This window comes from Phodopus roborovskii, unplaced genomic scaffold, assembly GCF_943737965.1.
Source record: "Phodopus roborovskii unplaced genomic scaffold, PHOROB, whole genome shotgun sequence".
In the NCBI taxonomy this organism is placed as follows: Eukaryota; Metazoa; Chordata; class Mammalia; order Rodentia; family Cricetidae; genus Phodopus; species Phodopus roborovskii.
Genome location: NW_026126447.1, coordinates 18,971,929 through 18,987,008, shown reverse-complemented (window position 1 = coordinate 18,987,008; position 15,080 = coordinate 18,971,929). Strand labels below are relative to the sequence as shown.

General features: G+C 37.0%; 1 protein-coding gene across 1 annotated transcript in view; it reads right to left on the bottom strand.

Moving 5' to 3' along the window:
- The window catches only part of Cntln (centlein), a 242,082-nt gene that overhangs the window by 14,678 nt on the left and 212,324 nt on the right, over window positions 1-15,080 (bottom strand). The window contains exon 24 of the mRNA XM_051188130.1: window positions 389-574. Coding sequence (XP_051044087.1) covers window positions 389-574 — 186 coding nt within the window. The remainder of the gene's footprint in view (window positions 1-388; window positions 575-15,080) is intronic.

Sequence of the window (15,080 nt, the reverse complement as noted above, 5' to 3'; positions counted from 1 at the left end):
TGCTTCATAACATACACACACACACACACACACACACTCCAGTAATGACAAAACCTTGGCTTACAAGATCTATAATATGATTATGATGAGCTAAAGGGAATCTAAAGAGAATAGAGGAGACAGCAAGAGATGACTGACATGAGTAACGAGCAACATGAATCTCCCTAATCCCTTATTATGTCCGTTATCCTTCCCTGTTACATACTTAATCATTTTTCTATTATATATTAAATTTCTCTAAAGGAGTTGAGTTGGTTATACTGTATATCTTTCTTTAACAACTTGACAATAGCCCCATAAAATGAAATTCTAAGACTTATAAAACAAACAATATATTTAAATAAGAATGCAGCAAACCCTTTATTAATGAGTATGTAAGTGCTCTTACCACTTCATCTTCTGTGTCCAGTATTTCCTCCAGGTCTGACCGTGAAATGTTCAGGATGGATGCTGCCAAGGTCTGGGCTTTATGGGTTGAGGTTTTACAAGCATGTTTGTCTTTGTGCATCTTCTTAAGCTCTTTGATTTGATGTCTGGTCCTATGGACACCACTTTGTAACTCTTTGACCAAAGCCTTAAACATATTGGAAAGAACATGGGTTCATATGGAAGTCATAATGAAGACAAAATGGTCAAAACATAAAAATATGACTGACCTAGCAAATCATTTTTATTAAAGTTACTATAATTTTATTTATTTTGGAAGAGAATGAACTGCTATCTACTCATTGCCATTATGTAATGAAAGCTCTCTTAAATCACCTCTTTAACTACCTTTATTAACCAAAGCTCTCTAAACTCACTGTTAGATATGCTAACTAGTGTCTGGTTGGTCATGCTTGCTACTTGTTATCATGATAAAGCACTATTGAGCTGATGAGATAATTCTATTTATCTGTAAACATACTATTTGCATATTAATTGTAATGTGTCATTGCATAATTGGCTTAATTGGTACATGGCTGATGCAAGATGGCTACAGAACAAGTCGCTTCTGTAGCATTTTACAAAAACTAGAGATATTTTGTAAAAACTTGAGAACAAGTAGAGTAACAGTGCAATGAAATCATTCACTGAAAGGAGGGAATGGATAAAACATATAAGGAAACTGGAACAATGTCACCAAAATCTTTAAGGTTTTCCTTTTAGAAATCAGCAAGTGTTAGCATATGTCACTCCTATGGGCAAATAAAAAAAAAAAAAAAAAAAAAGTACATTTTACTCTGCATGACCTGAGTTCTGTCTGGTGATACAAGGATAGCTCTGGGAGTTCAATGCAGGCTGGCTAGGTGCTAGAATGTTTCAACACTTTGTTAGTTCAAAGGTTTCAATAAATAATCATCCTCATGTATTTTTTCAGTAGCTCTCTGATACAAAGTGAAAAGTGAAGTAACCACAACAGAGTATGGGTTGCTGTAATGTTGGTAGCTGTTGTTTCTTTCTCCCAGATACTATTGATATTGACTTACACACACACACACACACACACACACACACACACACACACACACTTACAATGCAGTGAAATATCTATTCTACATTGCATTAGCAAACACCAATCTGGTACTTCAGTATGACTTGCTTTATAAACTCTGTTTTGAAGTTCCAAATTCTCATTTCTTTCATTACAAATCAAGTGGAGAATCAGCCTTAACATACTATATTTTCAATTATTTCTTTTAGTAATTTACATATGCTAATGAAATTATATTTGTCTGTTGCATATGTTGAATTTGTCGTAGTTTATTCTTTTGTCAACTACACTGTTTCATGAGGGAAGGTTTCCACCTAATTAGGTTTCCACTCCTATAGTAAATACCATGACCACAAGCAACCTGGAGAGAAAAGGTCTAAGTCCTGGCAGGAACTGAAGGCAGGAACTTTGAGGCAAGAAGGGAAGCAGAAGCCACAGGGGAACAAAGCTGCACACCTGCTTATGGATGTCACCACCCACAGTGGACTGGGCTTTCTCACATCAATCATTCATTAAGAAAATGCCTCACAGACTTGCTAACAGATCAATCTGATGCATGCACTTCTTTTCAATCCAGACTCCCTCTTCCCAGAAGACCATAGTTTGTGTTAAGTTGATAAAAATCTAACTGGCACAGTAGTTGATTGACGAATCTTTAAAATGCATTCTTTTACTGTCTTTCACAGTTGATTTTCTTTTTGATGTGACTAGGGGCCCTGGAAAAATACTCTGAGATGATCTTTCTGCAGGAAAGTCCGGAGGATACTTGAGGATAACACAGAGAAGTTGAAAGAAATGTTTAGGGCACATACACTAGCAACCTATGTATTATAATCATCTTTCTATATTTGATTTGTCATGTACATATTTATCCATTGATTAATTTGGCAGGTATCTGGACAGTTGGCTCCTAAACACATTGTTGTGTATATCATTAACTAAAGATGTATATTTTTACCTCTTCTAAGTTCAAATTTCTACACAGTGAAATACATGCATCTTAACGGTATATATAGTCTTTTGAGCTTTTACTAAATAAGAACTTTGGCTAACCTACACCCAGGTCAAAGTAGATAGTATTTCCATCTGTTATGGTTTGGATGCAAAATGTCCCTTATGTCCCTATAGGCTCATGTAAAATTGAACACTTGGTTCCTAGCTACTGTGTTTAGGATGTTGTAGAGCCTTATTGGGTAGGGTCTAGTTGGTGGAACTGGTCCAGTAGGATTGGGATTGGAGGTTTACAACATTTCTTCTCTCTCTGTCATCCTTGATCCCTGGAGATGTAAGCAGGATGACTTGTACTTGTCATCACAGCTGTGAAATGCTGTCATAGCTAAGCTTTATCACCATTATACAGTTCAACCTAGAGCAGTAGCTCAAATAAAACCTCTCTTAACTTGCTTCTTATCAAGTATATGGTTGTAGCAACAAGAATACACCATTACTTGAAAAACTTCATGTCCTATACTGGTTGTGATAGTTTGAATATAATTGGTCCCCATAATCTCATAAGGAGTGACACTATTAGGAGGTGTGGCTTTATTGGAGTGGGAATGGCCTAGTTGGAGGAAGTGTGTGAGTGAGGGGTTGGGCTTTGAGGTTTCCTATGCTCAGAATACTTCCCAGTGAGAAGTTGACTTCCTGGTACCTGTAAGATGTAGGACTCTCAGCTCTTCCTCCATCACTACCTCTGCCTCCATGGCACCATGCTCCCTGCCATGATGACAACTGACTAACTCTCTCAAACTGTATGGGAGCCACCCAATTCATTATTTCCTTTATAAGAGTTGTCTTGGTCATAGTGTCTCTTCACAGCAGTAAACACCCTAACTAACTAAGACACTGGTCAACCCCTACTCAGTCAGTATTCCTAGTATCATTTATTGAAGAAACAGTACTTTCACTGTCACATGCTCTTCATGTCCATCACTTATTAGTTAATGATACATACACTGATTTATTAATGAGCTTTCTGTTCAATGGTTTATACTTCTTTTATGTCAGTTATCATGAAGGTTTGATTATTATAACTTTGTGACATAGTTTCAAACCAGAAAGTATAATACCAATAGCTCAACTCTTCTTGCTCATCATTAATTTGTTCAGTCAACATCTTTTGTGGTTTCATGCAAGTTTTTCCTATTTATGTTGAAATACGATAGGACTGCAAATAGCAATTGTAGTGAATAAATATAGATACATAGACATATAGATACACACACACACACACACACACAGTGAGAACTAAGACATTTTAACAGTATTAGTTCTTCCAATCCATGAACATAGCCTATTTTTCCATTTATATATTTTCAATTTATTTTATCAGTAATGTATTTTTCAGTTAACAGATTCCATTTTCTTAATTAAATTTTACTCCTACTTTTTCCTTTATTGTTTTGCTATTACTATAAATGACTATTTTTCTCATTTCTGTGTTAGAGGGTAGGCTTTTAGTGTGGAGAAATAGAAATAAATTTTATATATTGGTTTTTGGAAAGAGAAAACACTATTGAACTCATTTGAGGTACAGTCTTACTTTTTTATGTCTAAAACTGCAATCTGCAAACATATTTTTATGTTCTCCTTTGTGACTTCTATAACTTTATATAAGCCTTTTATCTTGGTCCTGATTTTACAGAAAAAGAGCATTTCTGAAACTTACAGGTTTTATTATATTGAGATATTCTCACTCTATGTTCAATATGTTGCATCTTTAAACATGAAAAGATGTGGAATTTTGTGAAATTCTTTTTTTCTATATCTATTGGGTAACAATATTACTTTTCTTTTATTCTGCTAATTTAGCATCTCATATGTATTTATTTGCATATTTGAACTAGCCACAGACCGAATCCCATTTCAATTTGGTATATGCTATTTTTATGTGGCTCACTAGTACTTTGTTAGGAATTCTTGTTTGCATCTATGTTTGAGTGATACTGGATTGTAATTTTCTTCTCTCACCATGGCCTCATCTAACTGTGCTTTCAGTGTAATACTGACCTTGTAAATGAAGTTTGGAAGTGTTCTGCCCTCTTTAATTTTTGGAAGAGTTCAGAAAGAACTGGCACTGATTCTTCTTAAATGTTGGGCCAGGCAGTGGGGAAGCCATATGGCACTGGGATCCTTTGCCGGGAGGGTTTTGATTACCGATTCAATTGCCTTACTTGTTATTCATTTGGATTTTGTATTTCTTCAAGATTTGGTCTTGGTGGGTATTTGATTTTCAGGAATTTCCATTTATTATAGCTTACCTAACTTCTTAGCATATAACTGTTCAAAGTATTCTCTTATGATCAAGATCACTTCTTGGTTATCAGTCATATTTCTCTAGTTAGAATAATAAAATCTTTCTATTTTGTTTTCCTTAATTAGTCTAGCTGGAGATTTGCCGATTTTATATTTTAGAAATTGGCTCGGTTTCACTGATCTTTGTCTTGTTTTCTATTCTTTGTATCTGAATCTTTCTTTCCTAGTACTTACTAGTCTCTCCCTTTTGTTAACTTTGGGCTCGATTATTCTTTCCCTTCCTCTTTAATGTTTAATGTAGAGGGTGCAATTGAGAGTACTTTCTTTAGGTTTTTTTTTTTTACAGCTGTAATCTTTTCTCTCAAAGACCACATTTTCAGCATCTCATATACATGATAGGTTGTGTTTCCATCTTCATTTGTCTCATTACTTTTTTTTTTAAAAAATTATTCTCTTTTATTTATAATCAGTACTATTAGCTTTTGGGGGGCCAAATTGCTTAACTTTTACATATTCGTGAATTTTCCTCCTATTACTGAGTTTTTACACAAATAGAGTTAGAAAAGATGCTTCATATGACTTTAATCTTTGAACTTTTAAGATTAGTTTTTGTGGCCCCATTTTCCTATCCTGTAGAAGGTTCTGTATATGCCTGTGAGGACCACATGGTCTCTGATGGTGCTCAGTTCTGCTGTTTATGCATTCTCTGTTCAGAGGGCCTACTGCTGAGAGGAATCACCATTCCACTTTTGGTTTACTTCCTCCAATGCTCTTAGCATCTGCTTTATACACCTAGGTGCATCAATGTTTGAGGAACAAATATTTGTATTTGTTTTGGTCATTTCCTCTTTTGACTGTTTATTAACTAAACTCAATCTTGTTATAAATTCAGCCACTTATGTTCCCATGTTTGTATAGTGTCTTTTTCTATCTCTTCACTTTCAGTTATGTGTGTCTTTATAGCTAAACAGAGTCTTTTGTTATGATCACTATATCATACTTTCAAAAAGAAAAAAGGGAAAATCTAATCTTCTGATCAGAGAGTTTAGTCTATTTACATTTAAAATAAATACTTTCAGACAATGTATTTACTATTTCCTTTTTGTTAATTGTTCTCTGAGTATTAGTTCTGCCATTCCTTTATCTTGGTGCTTTCCTTTGATTACTTCTGTGTTGTCACATATGCTTTGAGGTCTTTCTTGATCTAAATTCCCACTTTAGAATTTCATTTGTCAACCCCTGTGGCTTTCATAAAATATATTGTCATTGTAGTTTCCTATTTTCAACAGTCAACGGCATTGCAATAATGATCACATATAGATGTCACAGCTCACATTTTAGAGACTGGATATTATGATTTACAAATATGTTTCTATTATATATCCAAGAGCAAATTTTTGACATTTTGTTCCTGAATACTTTAATTTTTATGTTATAATTGAAAGTCGAGAATCCTGCCTTGAGTGTTTCAACTTTTTTACTGAGAGTCCTTTATCTCCACTTAAGGGACTCTGGGCGGGCAGCATTCCTGGTAAGGCAGAAACTCTCCATGTCAGCTCACTGCGGCAGCCTTTGTTCTCTACCTTGTTCTGAACAGTTTTTATTTTGTTTTGTTTTGTTTTTTGTCTTGTTTTTTTGTTTGTTTTTTGACTACACTATTCTTGGCTGGCAGTTTTTATTTTCATTATTTGAGAACATCCCATACTCTCCTGATCTTCAGGGCTCTGTACACAGTCCTCTGTCAGTCTTGTGGATAGGTTCTTTTTTTCTTTTCTTTTTTCCCCCAGGGGATTCTTGTATATGATGAGTTACAGTTTCTTCCCTTTGGCAATTTAATTATATACTGCCTCAATTAGACCTTTTGTGTTCAGTGTTTTGGGGATATCTTTGCATCTGTGAATCTGCACACCTCTCTCTTTCCAATTTGGAAAGCTTTCAGGTATTATTCCTTTAAATAGTCTTTCTGTCCCTTTATTTCTCCGTTTTCTAAGATTCCCATCACACACATATTCAGTTTGACAATGTCTCATTAGGCCTTGTGATTTTCTTCACCTTTTCATTAAAACAAACAAACAAACAAAACAAAACAAAAACTTCTTTGTTTCTCTATGTAACTTAAAATGACCTATCTTTGAGTTCAAGGGAACTTCTTATGCTTTTTGGAATACCATACTGAAGTCTTTCATTGAAATTTTTTGTTCAGCCTTATATTGCCACTGTAATTATTTTTCTCCATAGAAATCTCTCTTTCTCTCATCTCTCATACACACACACACACACACACACACACACACACACACACACACACACTCCAATATATACATATACCACATACACAAATACCAATATATGTGTTGTGTGTGGTAATGCACAAGTGTAAGGGAATGTGTCTGTATGCACACATACAGAGGCCAGAACATGACTCTGGATGCCTTTGCTGTCCTATTGCCTTGAGCCATTGTCTTTCCTCTTTCCTGGAGTCAGAAGCTCACCACTTCTGGTAGGCTCTGTACAGTGAGCTATGGGATCTGCCTGTCTCTGACCCTCAATGCATAGCCACTATTTAAATGGTACTGGGAATTACAGCTGAGATCCTCATGCTTGCAGAGCAAGCACTCTTACCCACTGAACCCAGCCCTTATATTGTGTCTTTATATACACATCTCATACAGAAATATTAATATATTCAGGTTTAGAAAACTTTTAAACTTGGAAGCCATACCCTGAAAGAATACAAATAACACAGATTAATTTCCCGTTTGATATTTACATTTTCTGAACACATTGTTGCCACCTGTTTCCTTGATGAGTTCCACATATTTTTCATGTCATGTCCTAGTTTCTAGATCCCTGTCATGTTACCTTGCACTTCAGTCATTTGTCTGAGAGGACTTATTTGACTTGTTTCTCAGCTGGTAGGTTTCTCTTTCATTAGGTCAGGTGGGCCTTCATTAGTTCATCTGATGGCATCATGTCTCCCGGCATCTCATGACCCTGTTCCTGTAGTGCTTTCATGCTTTAGGAAGAAGCCACTTCTTCTAGCCTTCACAGATTGCATTCCCATGAAAAGCAAGCACCAACCATCCAATGTTTGAGCCTGGATGGGCTCACATGGGAGCACCCATGTGAGAGGCGCTTGCAGTCAGGGTCTTTAGCTTGGCAAGGATGCTACACATTGAGGTCAGGGAAGATTGCTTGATGGGTTTTGCATTCAGAAGTGGTCACTAGTTGTGATGCTGATTGCTCTTAGTAATAACTTACAGGCTATGTTCCTTGGCCATGTAGTTCCAATGGTTAGCCTTCCAACAAGCAGTTAGACTTTAAATACAGGGTGGACCCTTGATTTGAAAGAGCAAATGTTGTTGGTAGGTAGATTCTGTGTTCAAGTGAGGTTGCACTGGTTCCATAATCAGACAGTGTCTCAAACTGTACCTACGTGGATAGGTGGAGTCACTGGCTAGGTTTTCTATATGGATAAAGATTCTGACTTTACTCTGTGTTTGGTCAGGTCATAATAGTCTCTGAGTTAGGGTGTTAACAGGCATTCTCTGTAGATGGGTGTGGTTGTAAGTATTACACACACACACACACACACACACACACACACACACCTATAATACATGGAATTCTATATATAATATACATGTATAGCTTTAATGTTCTTTTCTCATCTGGGCTGACAATGTTCCCCTTCAAGAGTCTAAGACTTAACAATAACAAAAAAAAAAAAAAAAAAAAAAATCCCAATACCAGACATAAGGAGGAGCCCTCTTTTGAGTTTGTTGGCCAGAGATGTCCAAGAAACTTCTAAAACATGCAGCCTATTACTGTTTCCCTTGGTTATCCCCCAGAGATGGAAGGTAAGTCCTACTGCTGAAGGCACCATGCACTTTAGACACAAGGCCCAAAGACCCCTGAAGTGGAACTGATCTAAATGCCCTCTTCCTGGGAACAAGCTTGCATGGTACCAGAAGGGGCCATAGAAGCTTCCTTCCAAAGGAATGAAGCAACTAATAACAGTCCTATCCAGCTATGATTCCTGTGAATCATTTTAACAATCAGCACAGCACGATAACCCTATAGGTACAAAAGTGGCAACATACCTTGCTGATAACCAACTGCTCTCTAATTGGACTTAACCCACTCAACAATACATACACTATGCCTGGTCCTGGAAACCTGGCTTAATACTCAGTGCTGGTAAAATTGTGGTTATTGGAGGGGAATCTACAATCACTTATTTACCAAACTAGTATATTCCCTAATAAAAATTACTAATATTTGTTCTCATACTCACAGATAAGCAAACAAAACATAACCCAACTGACAACACACACACACACACACACACACACACACACACACAAAAAAAAAAAAAAAACATCATCAAACAATTAACTGAGATAACTGGACAGACAGTTCTCAAATGAAGTACAAATTACCAGATACTTTAAAATATATATACAACATCCTTAACTATCAAGGAATTACAAGTTAAAACTTCAAAGTTTCCAGCCAAAACGGCTCTCATCAAATGTTAGTAAGATATGGGGAAATGCAGGAATATAAACTTGTACAGCTACTATTGAAACTAGTATGGTGGTATCTCAAAATACTCAAAATGGAACTATTTACAGCCTGTAAGACAAAGTAAATCCTTCCTCCCACAAAGCTGCTTCTGTCAGGTATTTTGTTGAAGCAATGAGAAAAGTAATATAACTTCCTAATTCCATTTCCTTTGTCTGCCTTACAAAGTCAAGTTTTAGGTCCACCTTTGTGCTAAATCCCAGAGTTTGAAATTTTAAGTAAATACAATTGGACCATATTACATATTAATTCATGGTAGACATTGAAACTAATTTTTGCTTTTATGAATTTGTTGTGTAAAAATGTAAAATTTTCTTTGTGAACATTGTTGATGGGTTTGAAAAGAAATCATCATTATATTTTGCCTATTTTGATTTACTGACACTTGAGTATATTACAGATTAAACACACTCTGAGAAAGTAAGTTTACAGTAATCTTATCAACTTCCTTTGGTTATTTCCACATTTCCTTCAAGTTTTGTTTAAATGTTTTTAGGGACATAAAGAGGGATCACTTTCCTATTTTATTTGCAAATTACCCATATTTAGCAAGGATCCTTGTCCTTTCTAATTACTACCAATTGTCCCAGTATCAGAGGACATCTTAAAATGAGAACATTTTCTTTCTTTTTTTTTTTTTTTGTGATTATTTATTTTTTATCTTACATGTCGATCCCAGTTCCCTCTCCCTCCCTCCCTCTCTCTTAAATCCTCTGCCCTCTCACATGCACCCTGATCACCCTCCCCTCCTATCCCCCCACCCCAATTCACATGTAGGACAATGCCATCCAGGTGGGGTCATGTAAATCTGTTAACTCATTTGAAGTAGGGACTAGGACTTCTCTCCTATCTCTAGGTTAAGTAAATATCCCTCCATGGGGGATGTGTTAGCAAGGTCCTTTTGTGCACCAGGAATATATCCTGGTTCCACTGTCTGAGGTCCCTTAGACTGCTCAGTCCTTCTGGCTGAGACCCATATTCAGGGGGGTCTGAGTCAGTCCCATGCTGGATTCCCAGCTATCAGTCTGGGGGACCCATTAACTCCTCCTTTTTCAGGTCAGCTGTCTCTGTGTTTCTGCAACATGGTCTTGTCCTCTCCCTCTGCATCTGGATTTTAGTTCGACTCAGTGTTTAGGTATGTGTGTTTGCTTCTGTTTCCAACAGGTACTAGATGAGGTCTCCATGATAGTGGATAAGTTAGTTGTTGATCTCACTATCCAGGAATGGCTTTTATGGTAGCCTTTCCATGGTTGCTCAAATTTTTAGTTGGCGGCAGTCTTGTAGGTCTCTAGACATTTCTTTAGGTTCAGTTTTCTCTTCAGACCAATAATGGCTCCATTTTTATGTTCATTCTCTCTCTCTGCCTCTCGCTCTCTTTTGTCTTCTATTTCTATCTTGACTCAATCTTCCTCTCCTCCCTTCTCTTTCTCCTAATTCTCTCTCCATTCACTGCTCCCCCCCCCCACTTCCCATGTGCTCTGGGGGACTTGTCCCTTCCCCCTTCTGTGAGGGACTTTATATGAATCTCTCAGGTAGACCAATGGAATCGAATCGAAAATCCTGATATAAACCCACACACCTATGAACACCTGATTTTCGAAAAAACAGGTAAAAGAATACAATGGGGCAAGGAAAGCATCTTCAACAAATGATGCTGGCACAATTGGATGATGGTGTGTAGAAGACTGCAGATAGACCCATGTCTACCACCATGCACAAAACTCAAGTCCAAATGGATCAAAGACCTCAACATCAATCCAGCCACACTGAACCTCTTAGAAGAGAAAGTAGGAGGTACCCATGAACAAATTGGTATAGGAGACTGCTTCCTGAACATAACTCCAGTAGCACAGACACTGAGATCGACAATTAATAAATGGGACCTCCTCAAACTGAGAAGCTTCTGTAAGGCAAAGGATACAGTGGTCAAGAACAAAAGGCAGCCCATAGACTGGGAAAAGATTTTCACCAATCCTACATTCGACAAAGGGCTGATCTCCAAAATATACAACGAACTCAAGAAACTAGTCAATAAAACACCAAATGACCCTATTAAAAAAATGGGGTACAGAACTGAAGAAAGAATTCTCAATAGAGGAAATCAAAAAGGCTAAAAGACACTTAAAAACATCCTTAGCCATCAGGTAAATGCAAATCAAAATAACTTTGAGATATCATTTTACTCCTGCCAGAATCGCTAAAATCAGAAACACCAATGACACCTTATGCTGGAGAGGATGTGGAGAAAGGGGAACACTCCTCCACTGCTGGTGGGAGTGCAAACTAGTATAGCCATTTTGGAGATCAGTATGGCTGTTCCTCAGGAAAATGGGAATTAGTTTACCACAGGACCCGGCAATCCCCCTCTTAGGCATATACCCAAATGATCGACTACCATGCAACAAAGACATGTGCTCAACTATCTTCATAGCAGCACTATTTGTAATAGCAAGAACCTGGAAGCAACCTAGATGCCCCTCAACTGAAGAACAGAAGATGTGACACATCTACACAATGGAATACTATTCTGCAGAAAAAAATAATGGAAACTTGAAATTTTCAGGCAAATTGATGGCACTTGAAGAAACCACCCTGAATGAGGTAACCCAGTCACAAAAAGAGGAACATGGTATGTACTCGCTCATATATGGATTTTAGACCTAGAGAAAAGGATCACCAGCCTATAATTCACACCACCAGTGGAACTAGGATACAAGGTGTATTCTAAGAGAACATTTTCTTAACAGGCTACTCTGTCTGTTCACTTCCAGTTACTCTGTTTTCAGCTGTGATATTTATTGTAACCAGCAGCAGTAGTGTTCAGGAAGCAGCAAAGTATTATATTTTACTCTTACTAATATCTAGTTTTCCAGCTTTATTTTCTTAATGTTCTCTAGTCTTTATCCATGAGCCTTGAGTATATTAGCTAACAACTCATGATCTTGAGTTTCATCATAATGATGAACTGACTACACTTTTTTTTCAGTAATATTCAAATGTGGGGGCAGAAAGTCACCATCCTTAACATAGTTTATTGCAGAAATAATGCATTTTTAAAAACAGCTATTTGAAAAATTATGAAGAGGCTTGAAGTCCATTTTCTGGAAGTCCAAGGTGGGGATATGGCAGGTGACTGACCCTTTTCTCTAGGAGAATCCCAGGCACTGCAGGGTTGACAAGAAATTCAGAAATATACCCGTGTCTCAACAGTACTTAAACAGCTTTACTGAGGTGTAATTTATATAGTTTAAATTTCACCTGCTAAGTTAATATATTCTTGGTAAGAACTTTTCCTTCCTTTTAAAAGCTCTAATTTTCCTTTGGTGAGACAAAAATTAAGTGTGAATTCAAGTTGAATTTTATTACAGAAGCATTTAAAACTCATAATTAAGAGAACAGATCAGTGCCTAAGTATTAACCATTGCAAATATAAACAAAATTGGAAGGTTCAACCAATGTCTACATTAAAGAAGAAAGAAATGCATATTACCAAACAAAAATATATATTGATAATGAAACCATGTACACTTTCCTACTAAATGCTATTCTTTGGCTGGTATATATTTTTTAGTCAACAACAACTAAAAATATTGAGAAAATGGTGCTTGGCATATGACTCTCACATACAGTACATTAACAAGCCTATATATCAAGGCTGACTCAAACTGAGCAAATACTTCTAGAAATTTCCCTAGTGTGTTTTATCCAGTTATTAAGAGAATTCAAAGCCTCAGCTCTGCCACATATATTCAGCCCAGATGCTCAAAGCACTTGATATCACCCCAGGGCAAAATTCCATATTCAAGACTAGATCTAGAGCAGATGGCCACTCCACCTCTTCCATAATCTGGTTGTGCCCTACAAGTAAATGAAAAGACTAAAGGGAACATAGATTCTACAACAGTACCAGAACAAATATTAGTACTATTAAAACTACTGATAATATTTATTAAGTAATTTAGTGTACATGACATATAAAAAAGGTTTGTGCAGTATACATTGTGATTATATGATCCATGTAAGAACTATATATAGCTATGGATAGATCTCCCTTTTATAGCTTTAATTGGAAAAGCGGGTGTAATCCTGGTAACATTGTGATTGCGTGTGTGTGTCTGTGTGTGTGTCTGTGTGTGTGTGTGTGTGTGTGTGTGCGTGTGTGTATCTGTCTGATCAATTCCTCAAGAATGTAATGAGCTTTATTAGTTGACTATACTGTAAAGAAATTATTGATAATGTTCCTGCCCTAAGGCAAGCAAACCAAAGTGAAAAGTTTATAATCACATTTTAGTTGTATACACCATAACTGTTCAGGAGCTAACTATCCTCTTGCTTACCATTGCTATCAGTAATAACAGTTGATACTTACATAGTAGTTCTGGGTTGTTAGGCACCATTCTGAACTTCCCTGAATTCAAATCTTAACCTCAGGTATGCTCTACTATTATAATCTTCTTATGGAGAGGGAAACTGAGGTACAGTTGCCTGAGATCACAGTTAGTATGGAGCAGAGATGAACTCTGTCCTATTGGCTACACGCTAACTCTGAAAGGGGGCACAAAGATAGAAGGGCCTCCTGGTGGGAAGTAGACCTTGAGAAATGGCAGAAACAAGCCCAATATGGGTAGGAGTCGGGGAACAATGAGAAAGAGCAGATACCAGAGGCAGGATAATGTTCACTTACAAAAGGTCTAAAATTGATAACAAGGTATAATTTTAAATATAGTACAGCTAACATAGAAGGGCAGGAAGCCACAGGTGGTGTGCTGCCTGGGCTGGTGGCCCCTGAGCATCTCTGGCCAGTCCTAGGTCACCCGTGTAAAGACAAGAGGCTGGTCCCCTTTACTAGCCCCCCTACTTCCCAGTCTTGACCAGTACTTCTGTGTTGGGCTGCTGGTAGCCTTTGATTAAGAAAACGTAAAAACATACAAGATGTTAGTATCAAGCACATATCAGCATAAAACAATTAAAATAAATGTCAAATTACCATAGGAAACTGGGAAGTTAAGTTTTAAATGCCAAATAGATATTATTATGTCATACAGATGCAATTGCTAAACATACAGCAATGTTTCTATAACTTCCTGCATGTATGTCTGTGTACCATAGGTATGCCTGATAGCGTTGGATGCAAGAAGATGGTTTCAGATCCCTTGGTACCAGATTTACACATGGCTGTGAGCCTCCTTATGGGTATTTGGAACTGAGCTTGGGTCCTATGCCAATGAGGTTTGTGCTCTTAACCACTGAACCATCTCTAGTCCCCATCTAAAACCTTTATTCTGTCCATTCAGTATATTTGTTAATGAAGATTTGGGGTCCTACCCACAGGGCCAGTATTATATATTTTGCTTAGGTACAAGAGAACAAATGAATCTGAAGTTGGTAACCGAAATGAAAGATGTCTTAAATCAAGTGTAAAATTCTGAAAGGATACTAAGCATGGGCTGTATTAGACATTCATTTGAGAGAGGTTATTTCTGTGTACCCCAGGCTGGCCTGGAACTCCCTATGTAGATCAGGTTGACTTATACTTACAGATATCCTCTTGCCTATGCCTCCTGAGTGCTGGAATTAAAGGTGTGTGCCAATATACCTGACCTATATTAAACTCTTTAAAATGTTAATCAAATTAAAAATCCATGGGACTGTAACATTCTCAAATTCATTTATCAACTATTTATACTTTATATCATTGTCAGTTAGTATAAAGGACCAGTATGTCACCTTTAATGATCAGTATGTCCTTTGAATAACTAGCTGG